At 40.4% G+C, this 24,269-nt stretch overlaps 2 protein-coding genes across 4 annotated transcripts in view; one reads left to right on the forward strand and one right to left on the reverse strand.

Annotated features, from left to right (window-relative positions):
• The first annotated feature begins 649 nt into the window (after positions 1 to 649).
• On the forward strand, positions 650 to 6,750 carry TMEM254 (transmembrane protein 254). Its single transcript, XM_052677647.1, has 4 exons — positions 650 to 804; positions 991 to 1,094; positions 2,066 to 2,125; positions 4,543 to 6,750. The coding sequence occupies exons 1-4, from the start codon at positions 706 to 708 to the stop codon at positions 4,661 to 4,663; spliced, it is 384 nt and encodes a 127-aa protein (XP_052533607.1). The 5' UTR covers positions 650 to 705; the 3' UTR covers positions 4,664 to 6,750.
• A 4,964-nt stretch (positions 6,751 to 11,714) lies between these two features.
• LOC128077917 (L-threonine ammonia-lyase-like) overlaps positions 11,715 to 24,269 on the reverse strand; it is a 28,201-nt gene continuing 15,646 nt past the window's right edge. For all 3 annotated transcript variants that reach the window (XM_052677578.1, XM_052677581.1, XM_052677579.1), the window contains 6 exons: positions 23,874 to 23,970; positions 22,960 to 23,035; positions 22,017 to 22,142; positions 20,705 to 20,872; positions 20,340 to 20,397; positions 11,715 to 12,367 (listed from right to left, as the gene is read on the reverse strand). In XM_052677578.1, coding sequence (XP_052533538.1) covers positions 12,269 to 12,367; positions 20,340 to 20,397; positions 20,705 to 20,872; positions 22,017 to 22,142; positions 22,960 to 23,035; positions 23,874 to 23,970 — 624 coding nt within the window. In that variant the 3' untranslated portion in view covers positions 11,715 to 12,268. The remainder of the gene's footprint in view (positions 12,368 to 20,339; positions 20,398 to 20,704; positions 20,873 to 22,016; positions 22,143 to 22,959; positions 23,036 to 23,873; positions 23,971 to 24,269) is intronic.

The following is a 24,269-nucleotide window of genomic DNA, read 5'->3' on the forward strand; positions in this document are numbered from 1 at the left end:
TGGTTCTATGCTTGCCAGTAAATGTAATTCACTGACAATTAACACTTCCAGCACTGGGACAGTAGCTAAATATGAAAGCATACATAGAAATCTTTGACCAAAATATGATAGAATAAAACTTTCAGCCGGACTGCAAAAGCCAGCTGCCCCAGAGTTAGCCGTCTGGCACATTCTAGCAAATGCTACGGAACAGTGATAAAGACTTATGAGATAATCTGTCTTTTGCCTTCCAAATCTGTCTCCAAAATAAAGAGGAAACGGTGTGTAAAAAGCCAGGCAGGAGTTGTTAAAACACTTGATTTAATATATAGCATAGATCCCAGCGTGCTTTATCATAGCATGGCTTGGGTTGAAAAGGACCACAACGATCATCTAGTTTCAACCCTCCTGCTACGTGCAGGGTCGCCAACTACCAGACCAGGCCACTGGAAACCGTGGGCACACTGGAAGTGAGCGGAGGTCCATCCCGCTCACCCCGGCCGTGTCTCAGAGGTGCCGGCACCTGCCTGCGCCGCCCGCTGCGCTCTTTCCCCCCCGGCACCACGACCCGCAGCAGCCCGGTCTCGCCGCCAGGGGGCGCCGCGTGCTCAGCGGCCGGCGCGAAGAGGCTGAGCTGCAGGAAATGACGCGGGCCGCGGTCGCTCCGCCCCGTCGCTGCACTGTTTACCTGCGGCGGCGGTTGGTGGCCCGGTGTTGGACGGCAGGATGACGGGTGCGGAGCGGGTGCGCGATGGCAGCTGCCACTTCCAGCGCTCGCGGCTCATCTGGATGATCGGCATCATCTTCGGCATGATCCTGCTGGGCGTAAGGGCGGCGGGCTCGCGAACGCTGCGATTGGGATTGAGGTGACGGGAGGGGGGCGGCCATCCCAGCCATCGTCGACCCGCGTGCGTCTGACTGCTGTTGGAGATGCGGCCGTGGCGCGGGGGGCGAGCGAGACAGCGGCCCTCGAGGACCTTAACGTTAATAATACCGTTTTTGTCTCCGCAGTGGGTATCGCTGTCACCTTCAACCATCCCTTACAGCTATTTGGGACTGTTTGGTAACTTCCTTCGTTATTTAGTGGACAACTACCACAAGTGGGTGTGCTACGGGTGAGTGCCATCTGGCTGCCTGCTCCTCTCTGGCTGTCCTTGTTAACGAGCTGTTCCGTAACCTAGCTGTTAAGTACACTTGGAGCTCTGCTGCCGGCTCGCCGCAGCTCAGGGTGCAGGGCAAGAAGTACTGCAGGAGATGAGGCAGGCTGAGGCCAGGCTGGAAGGATGAGAATTCAGCTTACAGTTTGGCATCTCTGCTGGTATCCTGAGAAAGGAAAGCATACAGATAATACTTTCAGAGACAGTTACTGGTCCCTATTTAAACTTAGGCTTGCTGTTATTTTGCCAGTTTGTTGCTCAAGTAGTCTAAACCTTTGATCTTAAGAACTGGAAAACAATTTCTCTGTAGCCCAGCACTTTTCTATGCTGTCTCCTTACGGGAATCCTCAGCCTGCCTTATTTATTTCACTGTATTTCATGTAGTCTTTGCTTAAAGCTTCCTATGCTTTAGCAAGGTACTGAACTGATCCTAATTGGATGTCCTTTTTATGAAAACTTTCAAGACAGGTTAAAATAATTCTCACGTTCTATATTCTCTATCTGTACACACAGTTGAACTATACCTGTACGCATAGAACTACACCCTTAAAAGCTTCCCTAACGCTACAGGATCACTAAAATTACTCCTGTAGGTAAAAGGATAGGTTTTGCACATTTAGTTAAACCACTGCATTCAGTCAGCTTAACCAAGTACTGAAACTTGTGGAGACGTGCAGTGGGTACTCAAAATGGCAAGTTCAGGTGTATTGCATGAGTTTCCATTATACTTTCTAGTTTTCTGGGCTCTAGGTTCTTCTAAGACAGTGCTTTTTTTCCCACATCTAAGATAAGCAGTGCCTTCCTTTCTAGCTTAAGGTGTAGCGACATTGCTGTGCTTACAATTTGACACCCTTTGCATAATAGATCTTAGATACAACAGTCTTCACTCTGATGTAAAACAAAAATAAAATATATTTTCTTTTTATTAGGTTCTACGTATCCTGGTTGATTCACATAGTAGAAGCCTTGTATGGTATAAAATTATGCCAGTAAGTTATCTCCCCCCTACTTCTTACCTCAGATTCTCTGGAAAGGATTTCTGGTACAAGTGACACTTAAGTTACAAACTGATTTTGGTGGTTGTCAGGAGTAATATTAGTTCTGAGGGTGCTGGTCAAGTTCATGCTGGAGTATTCCTTTGCTGTCATCCACAGGAGGTTACTGCTGTACTGGATAGCAAAAATTAGGAGATGGCAGCTTGGGAAACTGGCAGCAAGGTCTGCCAAAGCTCATCTGGCTGCAACCAAACACAATGTTCTGTACAATTGTTTGCTTGTTTTTTGACAATTACCCTTTGTGTAATAGGCAGGTTCTTATTCATTGTTGGTTCAGGTGCTGGGTAACAGCACCTCAGATAGCAGGGGGAAAAATAGGTGGGTGTTTAATCAGGTCTTACCTCATCAGAATTCTGCCTCCTGTTGAAATAGATTGCATCTGTATTGTGAAAATAGACTTGGATATCTCCATTCGAGATTACTTAAGATCTAGTTATATATGCAGGTCTGTGAAATAGAATACTCACTAATCAGATTCTAATGCCAACCAAGTCTTAAGTTAGGATCACAAATCATTTGGGAGTTCTTCTATTCCTTTTAATGTTGTTTCTAATTCAGAAGAATTAGAAATGCTCCTATTTTGCATTGATTCTTCCCACTCCACAGAGATGTCAGATTAATTTGCCATTGTGAGAATTACTTTTTCAACTTACTTTAATTAAGGCCTTATCTGTCTCTAGCTTCTCAGATAACATCTCTTGGAAGCAAAGCAATTTTGTTCCATTGATAGCTATTTCAAGTGGCTCTCAAGCATATTTTCTGCCTTCAGAACGATATCTAATGATTAACTATTTACTGAACACCAGTTGTAAGCTTTAACTTTCAATTAAACCCTTAAACTCTGGTTCTGCTGAAAGCTTTTACATATATTGGCTTAAGGTTATATTAAGAGTGAGGCAATTTCATTACTATTGAGCATACCAAGTGGATGTATTGCAAACAAATAATTAAGTTTCTGCAGATAATGTTAAAGGCCGTAAGAAAGCATGGATTGTCTGCCCATCTTTTGTTGAGGCAGACTTCTGTACGTAACCAAATAGTACTTTCCTATTAGTACTAAACACTGTTTAATGATGAAAGAGGTAGTAACATCTACACATGAACATCACAAAGGAGACATGAGGAAGAACTGGAGAGAAAGGAGGTATAAATTCATTAATTATTAGTGGTGCTTTCACCGAGTTTTGCTCTGTGTTTCTTCATACAGTGTCTTCAAGTAAGTTTGCTTTATACATAAAAAGGTAAAGTTCTTGAAACCTAGTTTTTCCAGTGTCTGGACTCATTTGGAAACACTGCATTTGGTATTATAAAAGTTTTCCCACAGCTGGTAAGAAGAAATCTAAGAACAAAAAAAAAAAATCAACAAGTGTTGTGTTAATCAGTACTAACTACACATTCATCTTCTCTGTGTAGACACAACAGATGAATGCTTGCAGCAAAAGTCAGTAGAGGGAGCTGCCTTCTAAAATTAACAAATATGCTTATGCTTGACATAATTCTCTAGAAACATGATAACAGTTGTTTCAGCTTTCATGTTTTTGTTTCTCTCAAAGTATTTCCCAACAATACTAAAATGCAAGAGGTGGTGTGACATTCCTGAGCAAGACAATTATCTTTACTAAGATGAATGTGATTCAGTTTTTGGGAGGTAAAAAGTGTGACAGTATTGGTACTGTGGGCTGAAGTTACTATTGCTTCACATCCCTAGTGCATGTAGTGCAACATAAGTCAGCTTGCAGACAGGTTCTTTATAGCATTACTAGACCTCTTTCTGTAACAAACAAAAGATTTGCATATGCTAATTTAAAACTAATTGACTTAAATCAGGTCAAGCATCTTGAGCCCCCTCTGCTTTCTTTTTCTAGCCACAAATTCAGGCAGCAGTGCTCTGCCATCCTGTACTGCAGTCACACCTGAGCAATTGTTAAGCCACTTTGCCTTGCTAGTGTACAGACTACCTCCAGAGTCTGTAGTCAGCAAGAAGGTACTCACAGACTTGTGGTGAAGAGCAAAGGTAGATTTGTTTTAAGCTTGTCTTACTTATTGATCCTTGAATTATGTAAACTTGTCACATGAAACAGCACAGACTGAAGTTGCAGATTATGTATTACTGAGGAAGTTGTATGCACAAAACCTCTGTAGGTTTCTGTTGACAGTTTATAATCCACTAAAATCCTAAGAACTAGTGCTGTCTTGTAGGAAATAAGTTTCAGTTGGAAACAAGTCTGAGATTAAATGTTCTAAACAAGTCTTAAGTATCAAGGTTAGGTAGAAGTACCTTTTTAATTATCACAGTGTAGTCTGCGAGACTAAGCTTTTTGATACATCTTATGCTTTTGTTAATGTTACAGATCTAAAGGCATCACTGACCCAGCAGTTCAGTTCCACTGGTTCATTCAGACACTTCTATTTGGGTATGCTTCCTTCGGTCTCCTGGTGTCTTACAAGCCTCCAGTCAAGAAATACTACTAGAAGCCTGTGACAGAAGTCTCCTCTCAAATACTTCATCCTTATTTTTCAGAAAACAACCTCACATGTTTAGAAGCTGTAATTAGCTATGTTACATTCCTACTACATGATGCAGTGCCCTTCTACCAAAGTAAGACTCTCTTGCTAAAGAAGAAACTCAGCTATTATTCAAAAGGCACTGTGGATGGTTTGGTAGAAATTCAGCCTGTCAGTCTTGGCACTGCCTAAGTTTCATTCTGTTACGCAAGAGCCAAAGGTTGCAGCCTTGCACTGTTTGAGATAGACTGTATACTCCAGTTGTCATTGGTGAGAAAAGGACCTGACAGTACTTAGTAGTGGTTCATAGGTGACCTTTCCATGGGGAGAATTTTTCTTCTACAACAGAAATTGTTATTTATGGCCACAAAGCAACTTGCACCTGTTTTGTGGCAGGATCTAAGTTGTTTCTACAGTTTTTCTACAGGACTTTTTACTAGCTTTTTCTATGTTTGTTAGAGCCTAGTCTGTGTTATTTGTTTTGTCAACTTTCTTTAACAAAGGACAGACTTCTTTATTGCTGCAGGCACATTAAAAAGACCAAGTCCTTTAAAAGACTGAGTTCAGGTTGAGGTGCAGTGATGAGCTGGGATACATAAAGAGCTTGAACTTGGTTTAATACAGGTGCCTTAAGTTTCATGCAGCATGACCTCATCTTTCAAATGTAGATTTTTATCTCTGAGTTAGTGCAGTATATGCTATAGAGCATAGAGAGAATCCTGTAGCTTTTTTGAGAACTAATTTATTATCCAAGAATAAAAGCACAACATTCCAAAAGCGAAGTCTTGTAGGCTGTCACATGAAAAGCATAACAAGTCAGCACTCATCCCATCTGCCAGATGTTCAGTTTCTGAAATGTTTGGTTTGTAGACCACGTTCAGCATCTCTCAGAGTATTTTCTTTATGTCTAATTGAGCCTTTTAATCTGATAATCTGTTTTACATCTCTCAGTATTTAACCAGAATTAACTTCTCTCTTATTTAAACCACTTTCAGAAACAATTACTATTTAAAATATTTGTCATTTGGGGAGAGGTTTTTACCACATCACCCATGATGCTACTGTTCTAGTAAAAAGAAGAGAACACAGGCTTTGCTCAAACGAAAAGCTTCTTGAGTCAGTAATGAGCAAGCATTTACCTAGTGTAGCATGTATGGACTATGCTGTGCTATAAGATGTCTGATACAGAAGTCTTACTAAGTACAGGTACTTGAGGTTTTTGCTTTTTAGCTAGAACTAAGAGCATAGAGAAACGAAGAGCTTTAAATGGTGGAGTGGCTTTTTTTCCTTTTTTTTTTTTGACCAATGCCCAACTGATACCACTAACAGTTTTTAGGAAAGTAGAAAGTACGTTTAGTGGTTAGAAAACCACAGGAATATCAAGAACCTGGGCTAGGTTTCCCTGTGTAACTCTGTATCTTACTGTGATCCTTTAATAAAGATTGGAAAAAAAAAATAATGTAGATTTTCTTTTTATTTTATCCTGGAAATAGATGTATTAAGTAAATTTCATTTAACTAGTCATTATCTTTACACTACTATAAATACTAGGAACACACAGCATCAGCTTTTTCTTAACTGTTTTGTCTTTGTTTCCCACTATTCACTTTCCATCTAAAGTAAAGCTACCAAGTCAGGACTAGTCTGTTACCTTGCCCTGCCAGCTGCAGCCTGCAGAGCAAGCACTTGTGTTGCCAGCTGTCAGATCCTTTCAGGTGGGTTCAGGAATTTCGAGCAATCGCTTCTTTGAGCAGTTAGCAGCCTACTTTGGACTCCACTCAATTAGAAGAGCTTCCTTTTAGAGTTAGAGCAGGAAAACGTTTCTCAATGCAAGACAAGCTATAAAATAGGCAGTCAATAGACAGCTGCCTTAATTGCAAGCTATTTCCAAGCTGGAACAAATTTTTAGCAAAACAACAGCATCAGCTGATGACCAGAGAGAAGCATTTCTCCAGGCTATCCTGATGAAGTATCACTCTTGATCATCTAGAATAGTTTTTTCCACTGCAATCAAAATACTCTCTCTATTAAAAAAAAAAAAAAAAAAAAAAAAAGTGGGGAAAGCAAAGAAAACTATGAAATCTATCCTTATTTTCTTAACAGCAGCACAGAGTTCAGACTGCCACATCTGCAGTCAACACATCCAGCCCTCCAGACTTGCAGATGTTAGTGCTTTGCTGTAGGGTCTCAAAAAGTGTTACTTCCTACCAAAAGGAAAACCATATGAAGCTTACAGAAAGGCTTTTACAGTTAAAGAGCATCACTAAAAATAAAAGGGTAAACCACCAAGAAAGCTAAGCTGACATTATGAAAGGTTTTCAGGGTGGCTATTTCTGCCAAGCAGACGGATAATACTGCTGAATAGAAGTAAATGGAGTTGAACCATCCATTTCAAATTGAAACCGTAAGAAAAAAAAATCCCCCTGTGAAAACCAGTGTGTGAAGATATGCATACTTACGCTAATAATATGAAGAAAGAAAGAAATAACAGTACCTGCTTTGTAGGCATTTGCTAAAATGAGTTATTTATTTTACTTGCATGTTAAAAAAAAAATCATACATACAAATAGTAACTACCATCACTTCTAACAATGGTCTTACGCTGGGTTTGCTTAGTAACTTAAGCTCAGAATGCAATTCCAAGACACTACCCAGATTCTTTTTTCGTCTTCAAAGCATCATTCATGGAAGCGGATGGACATGAGTGCAATATACTTGTTGAAACAGAGTCACCTCTGGGTCAGTATACTTAAGAAATCACTGCTCAGAATCTCATTCTGTTGATGAGTCTAGGTCAGGAACTGCAACATGAGCACAGGAGACCAGTTCAGAAACTTTCTTAAATCCAAATAGAAGACAATGAGATGCTTCCTATTTGTTTACAAGAACTTTTTCCTCAAGTCTTTGGGGTCATAGGTCATTTTTGCAAGGAAGTTATGAAAAGAAGCCTCAAAATCATATCATATTGTCTTGGTTTGCTTCTCTTTCACTCTGACCTAGATTCTTCTAAAGACAATGGGAGGCAACTTTGTAAATCACTAAGTGGTTGGTCGTTAAACGCATTTAATTTGCCTAGGAATGGATAGCTGGTTTCCCAAATGGCAATGTAGCCCTGTTGCAACTGGGGAAGCAACCTGTTGTAGAGTCTGCAGGAAGTTTGTCTGCTATAATCGGGGTCTTCAAAGTGTTGCCATCTGCTGCCTGTGGGCACTGTGTTGTGCTCTGGAGAGGAACGGGTGGCAGAGAACAGACATACAGAAGATTTTAAAGGTGCACTGTTCTAGAAAGCATTAACTCACTGATTTTAAGGCTTTCATACTTTCAAGATTCTTAAAGAAAGAACTAATACAGAGATGTTTTCATGAAAGAGAAATCAAATTATACATTCCTTCTGTATTTATACCTCACATGTAAGTAATGAGAAGGGAACATCCATTCTCACTTCTTGATTACACTACTGTTGTAAACAGCAGGTTTTTCTTTGTGCGTAGGTAACTCAGCTTATTTCAAGACTCAGTGAAATACTTTGGCACATGCCGTAAGCCCGCACATTCAGTTCACCTTGTCAGTAGAGTGTTTGTTCAGACTGGTGTCTGTATGAATCAAGAGACCATCATGGTGTGTTTTAATAAAGGGGTGAAAAAAAAAGCCCTGAGCATTTCCTTCAGTGTTGGCCATCAGCCTGGCAGGTCCCCTACAACACCAAACATAATTGCAGCATGTGAATGACTGCGGGCAAGGAAGGGAGAGGGGAAAGAAATACGGCTGCATCTTTTATTGGAGTTCTTACAGACTTCTCTTTAAGAAAAGCTTCTTAGGTGCCTCTTGAGGAAATAGGCAGAGACATCAACTTACTGACTCAAAAAGCAACACAGGTTAAAATCTCCTTAAAGACACTCCAGGCATCGTAAGGACCAGATGTCATAAGAAAAACAGAACAGGAAAACTAACACTCACCTCCACAACTTCCAGGAGCTCAAAAGATTTAAAACGTTCGCAGTAGCCAACAAACAAACAAACAAACAAACAAACAAACAAACAAAAAGAAAGAAAAAAGAAAGCACACACCACCAGAACTCTCTTTTTCCTCCTATGGGCAGGGCAAGCCCCTCATATCCTTTCTGTGGATGCACTCAGGTGTGCTTGATTCACCTCTGCCCTGTCCTCAGGTCTTTTTTAAAGAGACATGGGCGAGTTGGGCTTAGAGATCTTATTATTTATGCACAATACTAAATTACTTCAAAACATTCATATTGTGTTCAGTTTTGGGCCCCTCACTACAGGAAAGATGTTGAGATCCTGGAGCGTGTTCAGAGAAGGGCAACAAAACTGGTGAGGGGTCTGGAGCACAAACCTTATGAGGAGCGGCTGAGGGAGCTGGGATTGTTCAGTCTGGAGAAGAGGAGGCTCAGGGGAGACCTCATTGCACTGTACAACCTCCTGAAGGGAGGCTGTGGTGAAGAGGGATCTGGCCTCTTCTCCCAGGCAACGAGCAGGACACGGGGCAATGGCCGCAAGTTGTATCAGAGGAGGTTCAGGTTGGACATAAGGAAGAACTTCTTCTCTCAGAGAGTAGTCAGGTACTGGAATGGCTGCCCAGGGAGGTGGTGGAGTCACCGTCCCTGGCAATGTTCAAGACGCGTCTGGATGACGTGCTGCGTGATATGGTTTAGTGCTAGTGGTGGCAATGGTGATGAGGAGACAGTTGGACTGGATGATCTTATAGGTCGTTTCCAACCTTGTGATTCTTGTGATTCTTGTTAGGATGCTTCCAATCACTGGCAACATTTTTTAGTGCCATCATTTGACTGAAGAGAAATGCATCAGCCCAGGAATGTGTGATATTCAGCAGAATTTGCCCTCCACTGGTATAAAAAAGTTAGGAGCATATGAAAGATAAGGTCAGTAGTAGAATAAATCCTGCAAACTTCAATATCCCATACATGGCAACTCATTTACAGTTAAACTCATGGCAAAGAAGGTGATTGAAGAATCCAAGGCCATCAAATAAATGACTGACAGTAATTTAAGCCCAATCCAGGAGCCTCCAGGAGCTTTATGTTTTGTTTTCTGATCACTAAAGCACATGCTTACCTTTGGATCTAGCAAAAGTTTGATGCAGCATGTCAAATACATTTACTGCTTTTTGGAATGAGAAGGTGGAACGTGTCCCCGGATCTTCCAAAAGTAGGTTGAATGCAAGGGACAGCTTGTGAGGATGCATGGGATAATGGTTCCTGATGCTCTGTGAACATTACTGGCAAAGTTTTACATGTTGATGCAGAGCTAAGATGCCTTGGCTTAGAAAAGTAGGAATCCATGTGAGAGGAGATATTTCCAAGAGAAGATAAAACCTTGTTTGCTTCAGTTCTTGGAAGAAGTTCTGCATCACAGAGCTGCTCCCAGCATTAAGCAGCTTAGCTCCAACAGAATTAACCAGGTCAAGGCATTCCCCTCCATTGGAAATAAGAACATGCATTCTATCTAGTAGAATTTGCTACGTTCTACAACAGAAGGCCTGCTTTAGTTAAGTTTGCAATATTTATGAGAGTACCTCTAAAACCTGATTCACCTAAGAAACCAGATGGACCTGCATAACAGCAGTACAGAATGGTATCATTATTTTAAGGAGATTTATACTGAAGAATATGCTACAATTTATGGTGATACCTAATACTAAAACAAACAAACAAACTGAGTATGTCATATGTGGCATATCAAATAACTTACAGATAATGCTTTCAATTTTTTTTTCCAAAGCAGAGTTTTGAGAACATGCAGCAATTCTCAGTTTTTGTTGTTGAATCTCTTACCTCACTCATCCCATTAAGTGAATATTGTCTAAATGCAGTTATCTCTGATTAAAAATGAGATCACTAATATTCTGAGTTTCTAGAAAAGTAAAATCCAGGATAATGCATGACAACAAACCAAGAATTCAGACAGCAAAAGCTGTCAGCCACTGTTGAGACCTTTGGTTATAAAGACTGAATTTGTTCTTGTATAGATACCTAAAACACCCTCATAATTTTCTGAGAGGTTTCCCAAAGGAGATGAAAGGGTAATTTGACCCTCATTTCTAGTGTTTTTACCTCCCCAAGTCTGCTCTTTGGTGAAGCGATCCATCACCTGCTTCAGTGATAACAACGGTACGCAATATATGTTCTGTCATCGTGTGTTTCTATACGAATTTCTTAAATTCTTGTGATTGGAAACAAGGAGTAGAGTCTCTCTCACAGGCTGTAATTTACAGAACACGTTCTGGTGGCCAAACAAGAACTCAAAGAAAATAGAATCATAGAATGGCCTGGGCTGAAAAGGACCATAATGCAGTATCAATAATTTCTTAGTTACATGTACAAGTCAACGTGGTCCTTCCAAAAACACACCAAAGCAGTGAACTTCTTTTATTTATCCATCAGCCTCTGCCCCATTTCCACTCCTTTATGAGCCACAATAAAGGACAAATAATTTGTAATTCCTTAGACACGAGCAGAAAGGTGGCCGTTGTACACACACTTGGAGAAAGGCATTCCAATGAATTTCTCTTACATCTCTTGCCATCCCGTTATGTTACCATATCAGTAGGTCTTCATCTCCAGCAATGAAAACAGTATTTAGGTCAATGTGTTCTTTCTTAATTGCATTAGCCACTTGCCTAAGACTTGGGCTTCCTTCGCTCCCTAAGCTGCCTTTCCTTAGTAACGTGTGGTCTTTAAATATATTTCACTCTTAACGTTGCACTTAATCTGTCAGGTGAGAAGGATCAAGTCTGCTTTAGGCAGAATAAAGTGATAAGTGGGATTCTAATTAGAAAACTCAAAAGGGTGGAGAGACGCCTTCTTATAATAAATCGTTCCCATCTTATGGCTAGCTTTTACACTCCAAAAGCAGGGGTGAGAACTTGTTTTCTGCACATGTGGTCTAATTATATTCAGAATTTTTTCTGTTTTCATTTTTTAAAACTTTTGCAAAGTGTTCTGAAACCTTATAAATAAGGAAAAAGTACAATATTGGCTTTTATCTTTCAAGAGTTTCTTTATATTGCATTTTATTAGCACAGTATTTTTTCATGATAGCAGAGCTCTTATGCAAACTTAAATACATTCACACTCCCACACACTTATGTCCTCCCTGAAGCAGATTCAGCTTCTGGCTTGGAAATAGAAAAGATGGTACTAGTGATGGAGAACCCAGCAGAAGGAGCTACATTGCTTTAATAGTGGCATCAGTATCCAAAAACCCAATGGTCTACATTCAAATATCAAGAAAAATGCCTTCTCCTGTTTATTCACTGGATGCCATAGGATTCTAAGTTCTATTAAAAAAACAGTGAGCCAGCTGAGAATTCCAACACTAGCAGAAACTATTAAATGGCCTTTAGCTAAGCTAAAGTTCCGAGTTAAACTTCATTTCCAAGGACACGTGCTACGTTTTGAGCAGGAAATAAATATCCTGAAGCTATTTGCTAAGCGTTCAACCCCGAAAGGTACTATTTGTTCTGAATGCCTCAAGATTAGTGCTCCACAAAATACTTGTCCTGGGGCCTCAGCCCCATCTGTGCTCTGCTCGTCATCGCTCTGTCCACGCGGCTGTGGGGTAGCGTTCCAGCAGCGCGTTCCGCAGCTGGGCTGTGTGGATCTTGTCTCTGGTCTCCACGGTGCAGGTGACCTGGAAAAGGAATTAGGAGCATTCCTGATGGCATGGCAGCATTCTCAGACAAAGGCGTTTCCAGCTAAGTCCTAAAATGCACTTGGGAAAGCAAAATGATCAGTTTGACATAGAAACTCTGGACTTTACATTCCCTATCTATGCATGTGAGAAAACTGACATTATAGAAACTCTGGGACTCAAGTTCTCATCTATGATTTCAAAACCTTTCAGTAGTCTAACTCTGTTGTCTTCCAAGTTAGAAGAAGAAAGGCTGATCCTCTGCTGGCTCCTGGGCAAATACTTTTGTACTCTTGGTCTCCCTAAGGCCTCCATTAACAACTTCTCCATTCCCTGGAGCAGGTATCTGATGCTGGTGCTGCCTCCTCCACTTCTCATGCTTGCTTCCCTTATTGCGACATTTCTGGGCAACATTTGTTCCAGCACCTTTGTTTTTCACACCTCTTATGTTCTCCTAATCTTCTCTCTTGAACTTATTCCCAAATTATCCATCCCTGCAGCATTTTGGCTGCTTTCCTCTAATCACACATCTTGTTACTGTTTCATAGAATCATAGAATGGCCTGGGTTGAAAAAGACCGCAATGATCACCTGGTTCCAAACCCCTGTTATGTGCAGGGTCACCAACCAGCAGATCAGGCTGCCCAGAGCCACATCCAGCCTTGCCTTGAATGCCTCCAGGGATGGGGCATCCACAGCCTCCTTGGGCAACCTGTTCCAGTGCTTCACCACCCTCTGATTTCATTCTGATTTTCTTTGCTTGCTCACTGTGTCACTTCTAGTTCACTGTTACAGTTGCTCTGCCATTAAGTCAGACTAAACCCAGGTAAACTAGAACTTGATAGGTCCCTTTTCTTCTCTTTCCTCCACAGTGACAATCCTGTCACACAACCTCTGAAAACAGTAACTTCAATGCCATTGTTTTCAATTCTTCTTTGGCCCTTTTGATATCTTTTTCTACACGCTCGCTTTCCTATTGCATCAGTCTAAAATCTAAGACAGGTGAGGCATCAACGTGAAGGTGCAGAATGAGCATCCTAGGTGAATAACTCAAGCCACCTCCAACCCTGTTGCCATTATCACTGATGCCAGAATTGCCACATGGAAAAAGACCTCAGAATAATGGAAACCTAGCAAGGAAGGGATGCAGGATGAGTTGCAGTGTGACAACAGCAAGGCCAATTTACAGAGAACAGGAGCAGCACTAGTCATGGTAACTTCAAGGCAGACTCTTAGAGGCAGATGCCACATATAATCTTCCTGTCACAACTGTATCCTTTACAAAAGCAATAAGGCAACACATAAAATTGTCTCAACTCACATGTGTTTATGACAACGCTTCTAAATAGGAAATTCATGAATTCATGTTTCCTGGAATGAGTTTAAAATAACAATCAATAAACCATTAGGAGGACTATTGATAGAGAAACAGCTGTGAGCTCAGCTAATTGGGAAATTCAGTCTAAAAGATCTAGCATGAAATAAACCATAGTGTTTCTGTAATTCTTTGCTTCTTTTTCTGAACATAGTTCTATTCTTTTGTGTGCGTGTGTGTGATTCTTTGGAACAAAAATGATGCTAATTTCTCTCTGCACTGAAAAAAGTGGGATTTCATCCAAAGAAAAGGACAATCACTGAGGACAGGATTAATAATGTGGGAAGAGGAGAGAACACTATGACTTGAACAAGGATCTAAAGGATATCTTGGCACTGAAGTTCCGACATTATCCACTCCATGTTTCACATAGAATTCCTAAAGCTTTGCAACCATATCTTTAAGAACACCGTAAATAATAATAATAATAATAAAAACAACCTCCTATTTCAGCCATCCTGCTTGTTTTGTCCTGAGCAAATCAACTGTTGTGCTAGGAACCACTATGAACTTGTGAGGTTTGGCTCTGATTATTTTGCAGAAGACAGTTGCTCTGCCCTGGGAAAAACATGGGAAAAATGTTGACTTATCATGTTAATTCTCCTCCTCTCTGTCTTATTTTCTGCTAGTGACTGAAATCAGAATGAGTTGGAAAGACTGGAACCAGACTTCTTATAAATATTTTGGATAAATAATGTCTTTTTGTTCTGTTTATGAGCAGCATCCAACAAATGGTAATGGCTATCAAAGTTGGTGTAGTCTGTTGTAAATGTAAGACCACTACCAAACAGCTCCAGGTATTCATCTGACCTTTTACACATGCCTAATAAAGGAAGAGAGGACATCTGTTCACAACAGAAGCAAAGAGCTGATCACTTTATAACAGCTACAGAGCTAAGCAACAAGGAAGGCAAGTATGTGGAGTATGGAAATTTGCTTTTCCTGTGTGGATTATGCCAATTTACACTGGAATTTTATATTCACAGAGCTCCTTGCTCTTCATTTAACCTGGGAAGGATAATTTAGATGAATGCCCAACAGGGCAATCCTCATACTAGTGGGTAGGTGTGAGAGGAATCCTCTCATTATTCTAGGGTATGTACTAACCTACGTGCTGCTAAGAGGTTACCAGCCTACTGATGAGCTATGAGTAAGTGCTGCAAAATGTATTTAATCTACTGCCTGATGTTTCTTATACTGCAGGCAAGATAATCCACAACAACTAAAGAAAACTTGTTTGAACTACTATAACTTGAAATTCATTTCATAGATGTAAGTAGCAGACATAGGCTTTTGATCCAGCAGAGCTCTCAGTGACTGCAGGACCATACTTGTGTAGGAACTTTCTTTTGTGTATTAAAAAGAATAACCCAGTTCATTTTATGGATTTCTCTCCTAGCAGATTGCACTTCTGCTGAACTAAAAAATAAAAAGGCTGTTAAAAGTAAAGACTTAACCATCTAGATGGATCCTTTACTGCAATTAGAGTTCTTCTCTGTGGCAGGTAATGTAAAGATTGATTCCAGCCTAAGGATTTAGCTAGCCTGGTTTTTCTTACAGAAAGCCTACAAATAATGGAAGACAGAGGGGTCTTCACTGACTATTGCAGTCTTGTGTGTTTAATTTAACAATTAGAGAAGATAATTAGAAATAATTGGGGTGGCGAGCCAAAGAGGAGGAAAAAGTAAAGACTGATCAATAGTTATTACTCTGCACAACACCAAGCATATAAAAAAATTAAAATATAAATTAATTTGAATTAATTCTATCACAAATACAGTAAAGTTTGTAACTTTGCAGAAGGAAGAAATTTGTGAAATTCTACTCTGCGTAACTGAACTCCCAGTCCTTCATGTGGGCACTCTGCCTGGTAGATCAGATTTTCCACAGTGTTCAAAATTATTTTGGGGTGCCCATCAACTCCCGAATGCCTGATATCTGCATGTTGTGTGTGGAGGTAGAGTAGCCACAGTGAGACAACACTGTGGAATAGAGGAAATGTGAGCAGCATTGTTGACTGTTGGTGAGGGTGAATAGTGATAGAACAAGGAGGAATGGTTTTAAACTGAGACAGGGGAGGTTTAGGTTGGATGTAAAGGAGGAAGTTTTTCACTCTGATGGTGGCGAGGCAGTGGAACAGGTTGTCCAAGGAGGTTGTGGATGCCCCATCCCTGGAGGCATTCAAGGCCAGGCTGGATGTGGCTCTGGGCAGCCTGGTCTGCTGGTTGGTGACCCTGCACATAGCAGGGGGTTGGAACCAGATGGTCGTTGTGGCCCTTTTCACCCCAGGCCGTTCTGTGATTCTATGCTGAGTCAAATTATGTGGGTTTGGTGCATTTCTGTGCTCAAGTCAAAGATAGACCACAGCCAGCTAAAGCAATTATTCATGTTCCTGACTTACTGACTTCATATTCCATTGCTTGAATTCTAGAAAGGATATTCACATTAATCTAAGGTAGCAGTCCTGGGCAATTCATGTAATGTATTATTCATGATACACTATTCTTAGTGAAAATGCGAATTGTTTGTAGGCAAATCACTGGAGCTGCAAATGATAACTTCACTTACTTACATTGGTTTCAGTTCTATATAACAAATAAAGCTATTTCTATTATTTCTATTTCTATTAAGATCATCAAAAACTGAGTAATTTTCTGAATTATTCAATGAACTGCTACTGGAGATGACTGCACACTGAAAGTGCACATTGAAAGTGCACCCTGCACTTCTATTTATGAAGTAATCAGCTGCCAGTAGCTTCTTCTTGGTGCAACGTAAGGCTTGAGAAAGCTTAACAGCTGGGGTGAGCAACTTGAGCCCTTACCTTTGTCATACACTTGTGCTCAGGCCTGCTAGCACTAGCATCAACAAGTCGTCTCAGCATTAAACAAGTTGGATAATAGTCAAGCAGGTCTACTCTTGGCTTCCTCAGACTGAGTTTCTAATTTTTAAAATCACAGTAAGATATTCTCTAACGCATTGTGCTGTGGAATGCCATTAAACAAAATGGCTGTATACTTCTGGAGGGCCTCAGAGGAAACTTATTGTCTGACTTGCCAAGGTCATGCAGGAAATGCTCTATGGCATCCTTCTCATAGCTGAATAGCAGCGTGCTCGGCTATACTCTCTCAAAAGGCCAATAACATGGAATATGTTGGCATCTAGGGACTCCAATCCAACGTGCTCTTTCTGCTCTTTTACAGAATGCAGGTTCCAAAGGGATTTACTCAAATTGATCTGAACAGACCAAAATAATTAAATGACTTCTAGCCTGAGGGGAATAAACTATGCATACAGCAGATATTACACTGCACAAACTGAGCCAGGAAACGGAGCACCACTGGGAAAATGTGTAATATTATCATAAAGAAAAAGCAACATTTGAGTTATGAATTCATATATTGTTGCAGTCAGAGGAAGATGTGATGGATGTTCTTTTTATGACTGGTCTCTTCCAAGTTATTTAAAACCAGAGCTGGGAAGAGGCCAGACAATCCCATAACTTCAAGCAGGCCTGGGGGCAGAGGGAAAACTGCATTGCTCCACAGTGGCTGCTTCTCTGCAAGGCTGCTGGAGCACCTCACAACCTGGCAGGCTCTTGCTGCTCCATTCCAGAAGTTCTCCTGCACACATGCTGGTCACAGTGGTGAGAAGACTTTCCTAGAAACGTGATGAGCTTAACACTTTTTTTTTTCAGATGTGTTGCCTGAGCTCAAATATGAGACACTCATTAAGCAAGTCAACTGGTAATCTATAGCAGAGCCTTGCATGGTTTCATAACAAAAGTGTATCTCACCTTACCAAGTCACTTATAAATTTTGCTCATTGACTCCTAAGTTAGTGATAGTATGAGATGTTACAGCTATGAAGTGGTTTACAGATGGAAGCATTTATTTAAACAATGTATTTTCCCACAATGGATGTGAGAAACATTACTAATAAAGATTGGTTTAACAAAGGCAAGCTGTGATTTCCTTTGCTTTCCTTCCAACAACTGGGTAAACCATTAAATCTCTACTTTCGGTTAGCTGGTGATGTTAGATGACTCTATTCCTTAGCTCTCATCTGCGTTAGTGCTTCCATATTCCTGGCCATCTAAATTGCTTCAATAGTTGTAAAAGCCTACAGAATTTATTTGTAGATTTGCTGAGAGCTTCTTGTCTGTTTCAATGTTGGGACCTTGGAAGCCATTTTCTATCTGCTTAGGTAAATTAGGGTATAGTCCTCTGCAGGACAGAAATCTAGCATAAGACACAGGGTAAGAAAATATCAAATAGGGATGGAACGAGTCTGTATCCAAAAGAAAATCCCATGGTCTTCCAAGGAATGCGACCTGCCAATCTCATTGCTCACAGCACTTCGTTAAGCATTGGCTGAACTCTGGTGTGACCATAAATCAGACATGGAAAGATTTGTTTCTCCTTGTTTCATCTTCCTCTCCTTCTTCTTTTTTTATTTTTAAAATTTTTTTTAATATCTCTTATTTTTGCTAGTGAAATATTCCAAAAGCAAAAAAAATGTAGTTTGAACACAAAGCTTCCTTTTAGAAAGTCATGACTACTTCAAGCACGGATCCTCCCACAGCCCGCGCCAGGTGAATAAACACCCACCCATCAAGGCATATTTCCAGAAACATCCCTGAGTTTGAAGCCAAGTTTCCTTCCTTTGGAAATGAAGGGATAAACCCGTAAGGATGACTGCACACAGAGATGACAATCCAGACAGGATTGATTTAGTGTTTCACGTAAGCCACTACACTTCTGCACTGCTCTGTCAAACACAATCTATATCCACAGTTGAAGGTGTGCATTAAAGGTAGAGTAGATGTAACTATTAAGCCTTTCTCATTAATAGCACCAGTCCAACACACAATGATTTTCATTTCTGATTCAGATTTAAATGCAAATACTTAATTTAATTTTTTTTTTTAATTATTTATACTAACCAAAATGATTCAAAATTCTGTGTGGGTCTGCTTTAGAAGCCAGTGCTCAAAAAGCATTGCTGGTACAGGGCTTTGGTTCTTACAAGCAGTAAAAGAAACAAGCAAAACTTCCCCTACATGAGTTAGCTTTACTATGAAAATATGTGCATTCTTCTATTTCAGCTTAGAGCAAATGCATTTAAGTGGGTAAAGGTAGATTAAATATTCCATCTTTCCCAATCACCCTTGTTTTAGTTTTCCAATAAAAGCTCTGCCATTCATTAGGTCTCACCAGACAGAACTACCTGCACAGCCATGGAGCTCTATATATCTGGATGAGTACTTTGTACTTCATATCTCATTACCCAATAGCCTCCCCCAGACTGGTTAAGAGCCATCACGCAAATCCAAAATCCAATTAAATTATTCAGGGACATGAGTTCCTCCCTCTAACCTTCTTGCAATACAGCACCATCAGATGCTTGAAGTGGAAAGTCAGTGAAAACACACCATGTTTGAGATGCAGACAAAAACACTGCATTTTTTCATTTCTCATTTCTCATTCACAGACTGTATTTACTGCGGATTCTGATAAAAGCAGAAAGGAGTCAGAGGGATTTTTTTACCCCATGCAATGTCACATTACACCAACCAGGGATCTGGCCTGTCTTAGTGGCACAACACAAAATAATGCAGAGTTAGCCTCAGACACCTCAGAAAACTGGAAATAGCTTCATTGAAGTCCTTCACTATAATCATCTATTCTTTGTTTTCCTATATTCCTTTGTCAACCTACTCCTTTTATCTGTGAGTGGATCTTATTTATTCAGTTTATTCTTTACATCCATAGCTGAAAATACTGAGCAGGTTTTGACACTCAGATGAATTCATATCCAATGGAGGACTCATCACATCCTTCCTCTAGCTGGGAAATTTGATTATTTTAGATTTAAAAGTGAAAATGGAAGAATTTTCTTACCAAACAGCATTACTGAATTCCATTATAAGCCAGGTTAGCAAAGTTTCCAAACTTCCACCCATGATTTCACAAACTAAGTCAGATTAGCCTTGGTTGGCAGCATGAAACCAGTGGGACCACACCTTTGGTTGGTTTGCTCAACCAGTTGAAATAAGAGATATGTCATGAGGTGAACAATCATTTCAAGAGATGTCATTAATTGGTAACACCTCCTCCTCATTATCATATCAAATACTCAGCAAATACTCCATTCTGTGCTCTTTGAGGTTAAGGTACAAAACTGATGCCCTGGTTGAAAACATGGATTCCTTAAGGGTAAGGGCGCTCTCCACGATGCTGCACGGCAAGCTGATCTTTGGTAATTACAGCCAGACTACACAGCTGGCTCTTCCTGTTCTAGATGTGTGCTGCAGCTTGCTCATCACTTCCGGCACAAAACTATTTAAGTAATGAAGGTTTGCATTGAGTATTTCACTGGCTGTGTTGCAATAGCAGGTAAAACAGGTCTGGTAGTATGTGTGTGTATGCTGAGCGTTTGGTGAGGCAAGATGCTGTATAATGCAGGTGACATTATCAATTACACTGCTTTGAAAGTCACTGTGCACACTCTATTGGACTCCTCTGGTATCTAGATATCAGAATAAATAGGGGGATGTCAGCACTGTGAGAGGGCCTGGAGTTGCACATCATCTTACCTCAACACTGAAGAGCTCCGATGTCACAAATGTGCGTTCTTGTCTGATATCCAAAACTCTAGATGAAATAAGGGATAAAACAAGTGATAAATTACAGATTACAGCAAACTTCTGTTATTATAAAATTATTTTTGTGTTTGGACAGCAACTATCTGTGCAGTTTTCTGTGTTAGGCACTTGTTCTATGCTCCAGAGGTTATTTTACATAGGAATAAAAATAAAGAAAAAATACTTTTTCTGAAATGTAACACAGAAAACACAGATTAATTAGTAACCTATACTCTTGCCTCCAGAGTACATTTACAAACACGACCAAGTCTTTATTCACCTTTGTGCTTCATTTCACTGTTATCAGTCTGAGTTACCTTGCTTCTTCCCGAGCCAAAACTTCCAGTAGCTTTGAAACATCTGCTGGGCAGTCAGAAATCACCAGGGAAAATCTGCACACTCTGCTCTCAAGGGTCAGGGCACGAGCAATGCATTGCTGCAGCAAATGTAAATCCACATTTCCACTGCAAATAGCAATTGCCACTCTGAAAGAGGAGAGAAAATAGGATTCTCTATTTCTCTTTTCTCTGCAAATGAGTCAGAAACCACAGACACTGAATTCAATGTCAGCTGAGCATCTGCAGGGACCACTCTTTCATAAACATATACTGCATTTCAGAGGGGCTCAGCCCTCTGTGTCAGCTGTGCACAGGGTACAGAACCCTATGGAGCCATACTGTCTGAAACCACTCTTGTTTCACATTGTCACTGTTGATTTACTTTTGTTAACACTGATTAGATGGACAATTCTAAATCTATTTCAAATTTAAAAAATGTAACAGTACTTTCACTTGCAAAGGGAGTCTCAGATTCTTAACAGTTAGATGTCATGCATGGTCTATGCTTTCTGTAAGCATTAATTAAATTCATCTCAAACTTGCAAAATGAATGCAGAAATGTTTGAAGGGCAAGTGAAGAGCCACATGGTTAGTCCCTGATAACCTGCAGAGCCAGTCCTGTGCACTTTCCCTCTTATTTCAGCTGTGCTGAATTGAACTTTGTTGTCAGACCCTGTAAGCCTGTTCTGGGAAACTGCCTCAGTGGTATTTCAACATATCATGCCGTGCAATGGAAATTTTATCTTGTCTTGAGTGCACGTACATTTAAATACACTGCAGACTATACCCTGAGCTGGGGCTCAAGCTGCTTAAATCCTAAGTGCTGAAGCCTAGATGTAAGAAAGGAGTTTTATTTAATGCTGAGCACAAGGGTAATCCCAGTGACCGTCTGGGCAGGAGTTCCTGGGGCTGGAAGGTAGGTGTCACCCAGTGACTACAGATGACAGCCTGGCTTGCTTACTCTTATGGCAAAGACCCACTGCAAACCATTGACTTCCATAAGTGGGATGAGAAAAGGCAGCTGGTTGACAAGCCAACTGGGGCTGTGCACAACTGCCTTTTTCACCATCATCTGAGATTATAGGAAAGTGATTTGTCTGGTGTCCAAACTGACATCTGTCTTGTTCAGCACAGTCTTATGACACACGAATGGTATTTTCAGCCTGAAGTAGATGTCATGGACGAGAGCATTGGCAGCTCAAGGCAGAAATGATCACTCCTCCATTTCCTATCATGACAGCACTCCGCCCCACAGCTCCTTATGAAGCCCTGTTTGCAATAACTGCTGTACCTTTTACCCTTCAACTCAGGCAGCTTCCCAGCAACCAGTGCTGCAAGCCCAATGGCCCCTTCTGCATCAACTGTGGCTCGCTCGTACTCCAGCAATCTCAACATTGAAATGAGGACGTCCTCCTCACTGAGGGCAGAAAGTGGTATTAAAATGAAACAGAACAAAACAAAGCAGATAAAACAAATAGCAACCAGTAAATGAAGACAGTACATTTATGTATCAAGGGATTCCTTTAGCCCTGCTGAGAACATAATAATCTCACTGTGGTGTTAAAGTAAGCTGTGTTGCTGGGAATGAATGGAGAGTCTTATTATTTAACTATGATTGTTTTTATTATTATTATTAACAATAAATAAATAAATAAAAATTATTGTCTATACAATTAATATAAATACATAAAAATAAATATAGAAATAATAATTATTAAATGACAGGGAGATATATATATATATATATTTTTTTTTTACTTGACCCATTATGCTAACTATATCCTATTAGGTAAATGCAGTCTTCAAATTTGGCATCTCAGCAAAGACTGGGAAGACTTCCGCCAAAGGCTTCTTTCAGTTAGTGTAAAATGCAACAAGAACACAGAGGGTTTTCACCCAGAGGGTGGTGAGGCACTGGAACAGGTTGCCAAAGGAGGTTGTGGATGCCCCATCCCTGCAGGCATTCAAGGCCAGGCTGGATGTGGCTCTGGGCACATAGCAGGGGGGTTGAAACTGGATGATCATTGTGGTCCTTCTTAACACAGACCATTCTGTGATTTTATGAGGAACAAGTTCTATACCCAGAGCAGAAGAGGTTATTAGCAACAAGCAAAGAGTTTTGGCCAAAGGGGGTGGATACATGAAATCAGTCTCACTGTCTCTGGTGTCAGCAACATCATATTTGCGGTGATGCTCCCATAATATTATTTATTTCTCTCTTTTTCTTCACCTACCTCACAGCAACAACCTTATCCACAAGTTTCCCAGTCAGCTGCAAAGAGTTACTGCCAAAGCAAAGTCCACTCACATCTGCAAATTTTAAAATACAAAAATATGAGGCTGGCTGCTCTAGAAAAGTTTAACATATTTTAGAATCCAGACATTGTTTTATTTCCTTGATGAGCACAGCACATTGCTATTCTGAGATCTCAGGTTGCTTGATATTTATATTTGACAGACATCTCTCAGGAAGATTTTGCCATTTGGGTCCTTGTTATGAAAACCTCCTCAGTGCACAGTGAGTCCTCCATCAGAGAAGAACCACTCAGAGCAGCACTGGGTTTGCAGCCACATTAGGACAGCCTGCAAAGGAGCACAAAGAGAGGCAGAACTTCCCGAGTTATGTGATTTGTTTATAAAACCCCCATTTAACCTACAGCTTCGGGGGATTTTAACATCAGGTAAACAGGATATGCTTAATTTGCTTAAGACCTGAGTGTTTCTTATGCAAATTATATGGAAGCAACTGAATTGTTTATAAACACTGTTATTCTGAAAGCAGCTCTGCTAGCCTAAATACTTAAGCACCAGATCTTTCTGGCATTTTTTATAAATTAGTCTTTTACACAAGAGCTTCCCCATTGTCTTCACTGGCTCAGACATTGTGTGTGAGCACAGCGGTCAGATAAATACTCTCATATTTGTGAAGAGCTCCCCAAACATTTCAGGTACTGCAAAAAAGAAAGAGTACTGCACCTCAGAGAGGTGTGTCAGAAGCTGCTTTTACAACACGAACTGAATTCTGACTCTTCAGAAAAGTTTTTTTTAATTATATTTAAACTGATTTAGTTGGAAAAGACCATGAAGAGGTGGGTGAAATCAATTATAGCCTTTATTTCACATCCAAAAGAAGAACCCATTTTCTCACCTCCATAAAAGTGATGGTTGTTGCAAGCCTGGTCTTCAGCTGGGTGGCCAGCCTTCAGGGACTGCTGCAATACAGGAAAGCTTTCAGATTCAACCCCCTGGGGAAGGCAAACAACAGCATTGTTTAGTATTGAAGTTATGACAGATGTCGCTGTCAAAGTCAACTCCAAAAAATCTACACATTTCTTCTTAGAATCAGCACTAACGCAACTTGAAATTCACTCACATTCTAAATGTGCATTCATTTTTCTATGCAGTTTAAATTTAAGAAGGGATGGGGATTATTTTTAGAACAAATTTCCGTAGAAATTTCAGAGTGAACTGAAAATGAGTACAAAAGGCAAAAAGCTTTTCATCTTCCTAAGCGTATTGTTTTTCAAAAAGTACAAAAGACGCA

The sequence above is a fragment of the Tympanuchus pallidicinctus genome, unplaced genomic scaffold, assembly GCF_026119805.1.
Source record: "Tympanuchus pallidicinctus isolate F22 unplaced genomic scaffold, pur_lepc_1.0 scaffold16, whole genome shotgun sequence".
Taxonomy (NCBI): domain Eukaryota; kingdom Metazoa; phylum Chordata; class Aves; order Galliformes; family Phasianidae; genus Tympanuchus; species Tympanuchus pallidicinctus.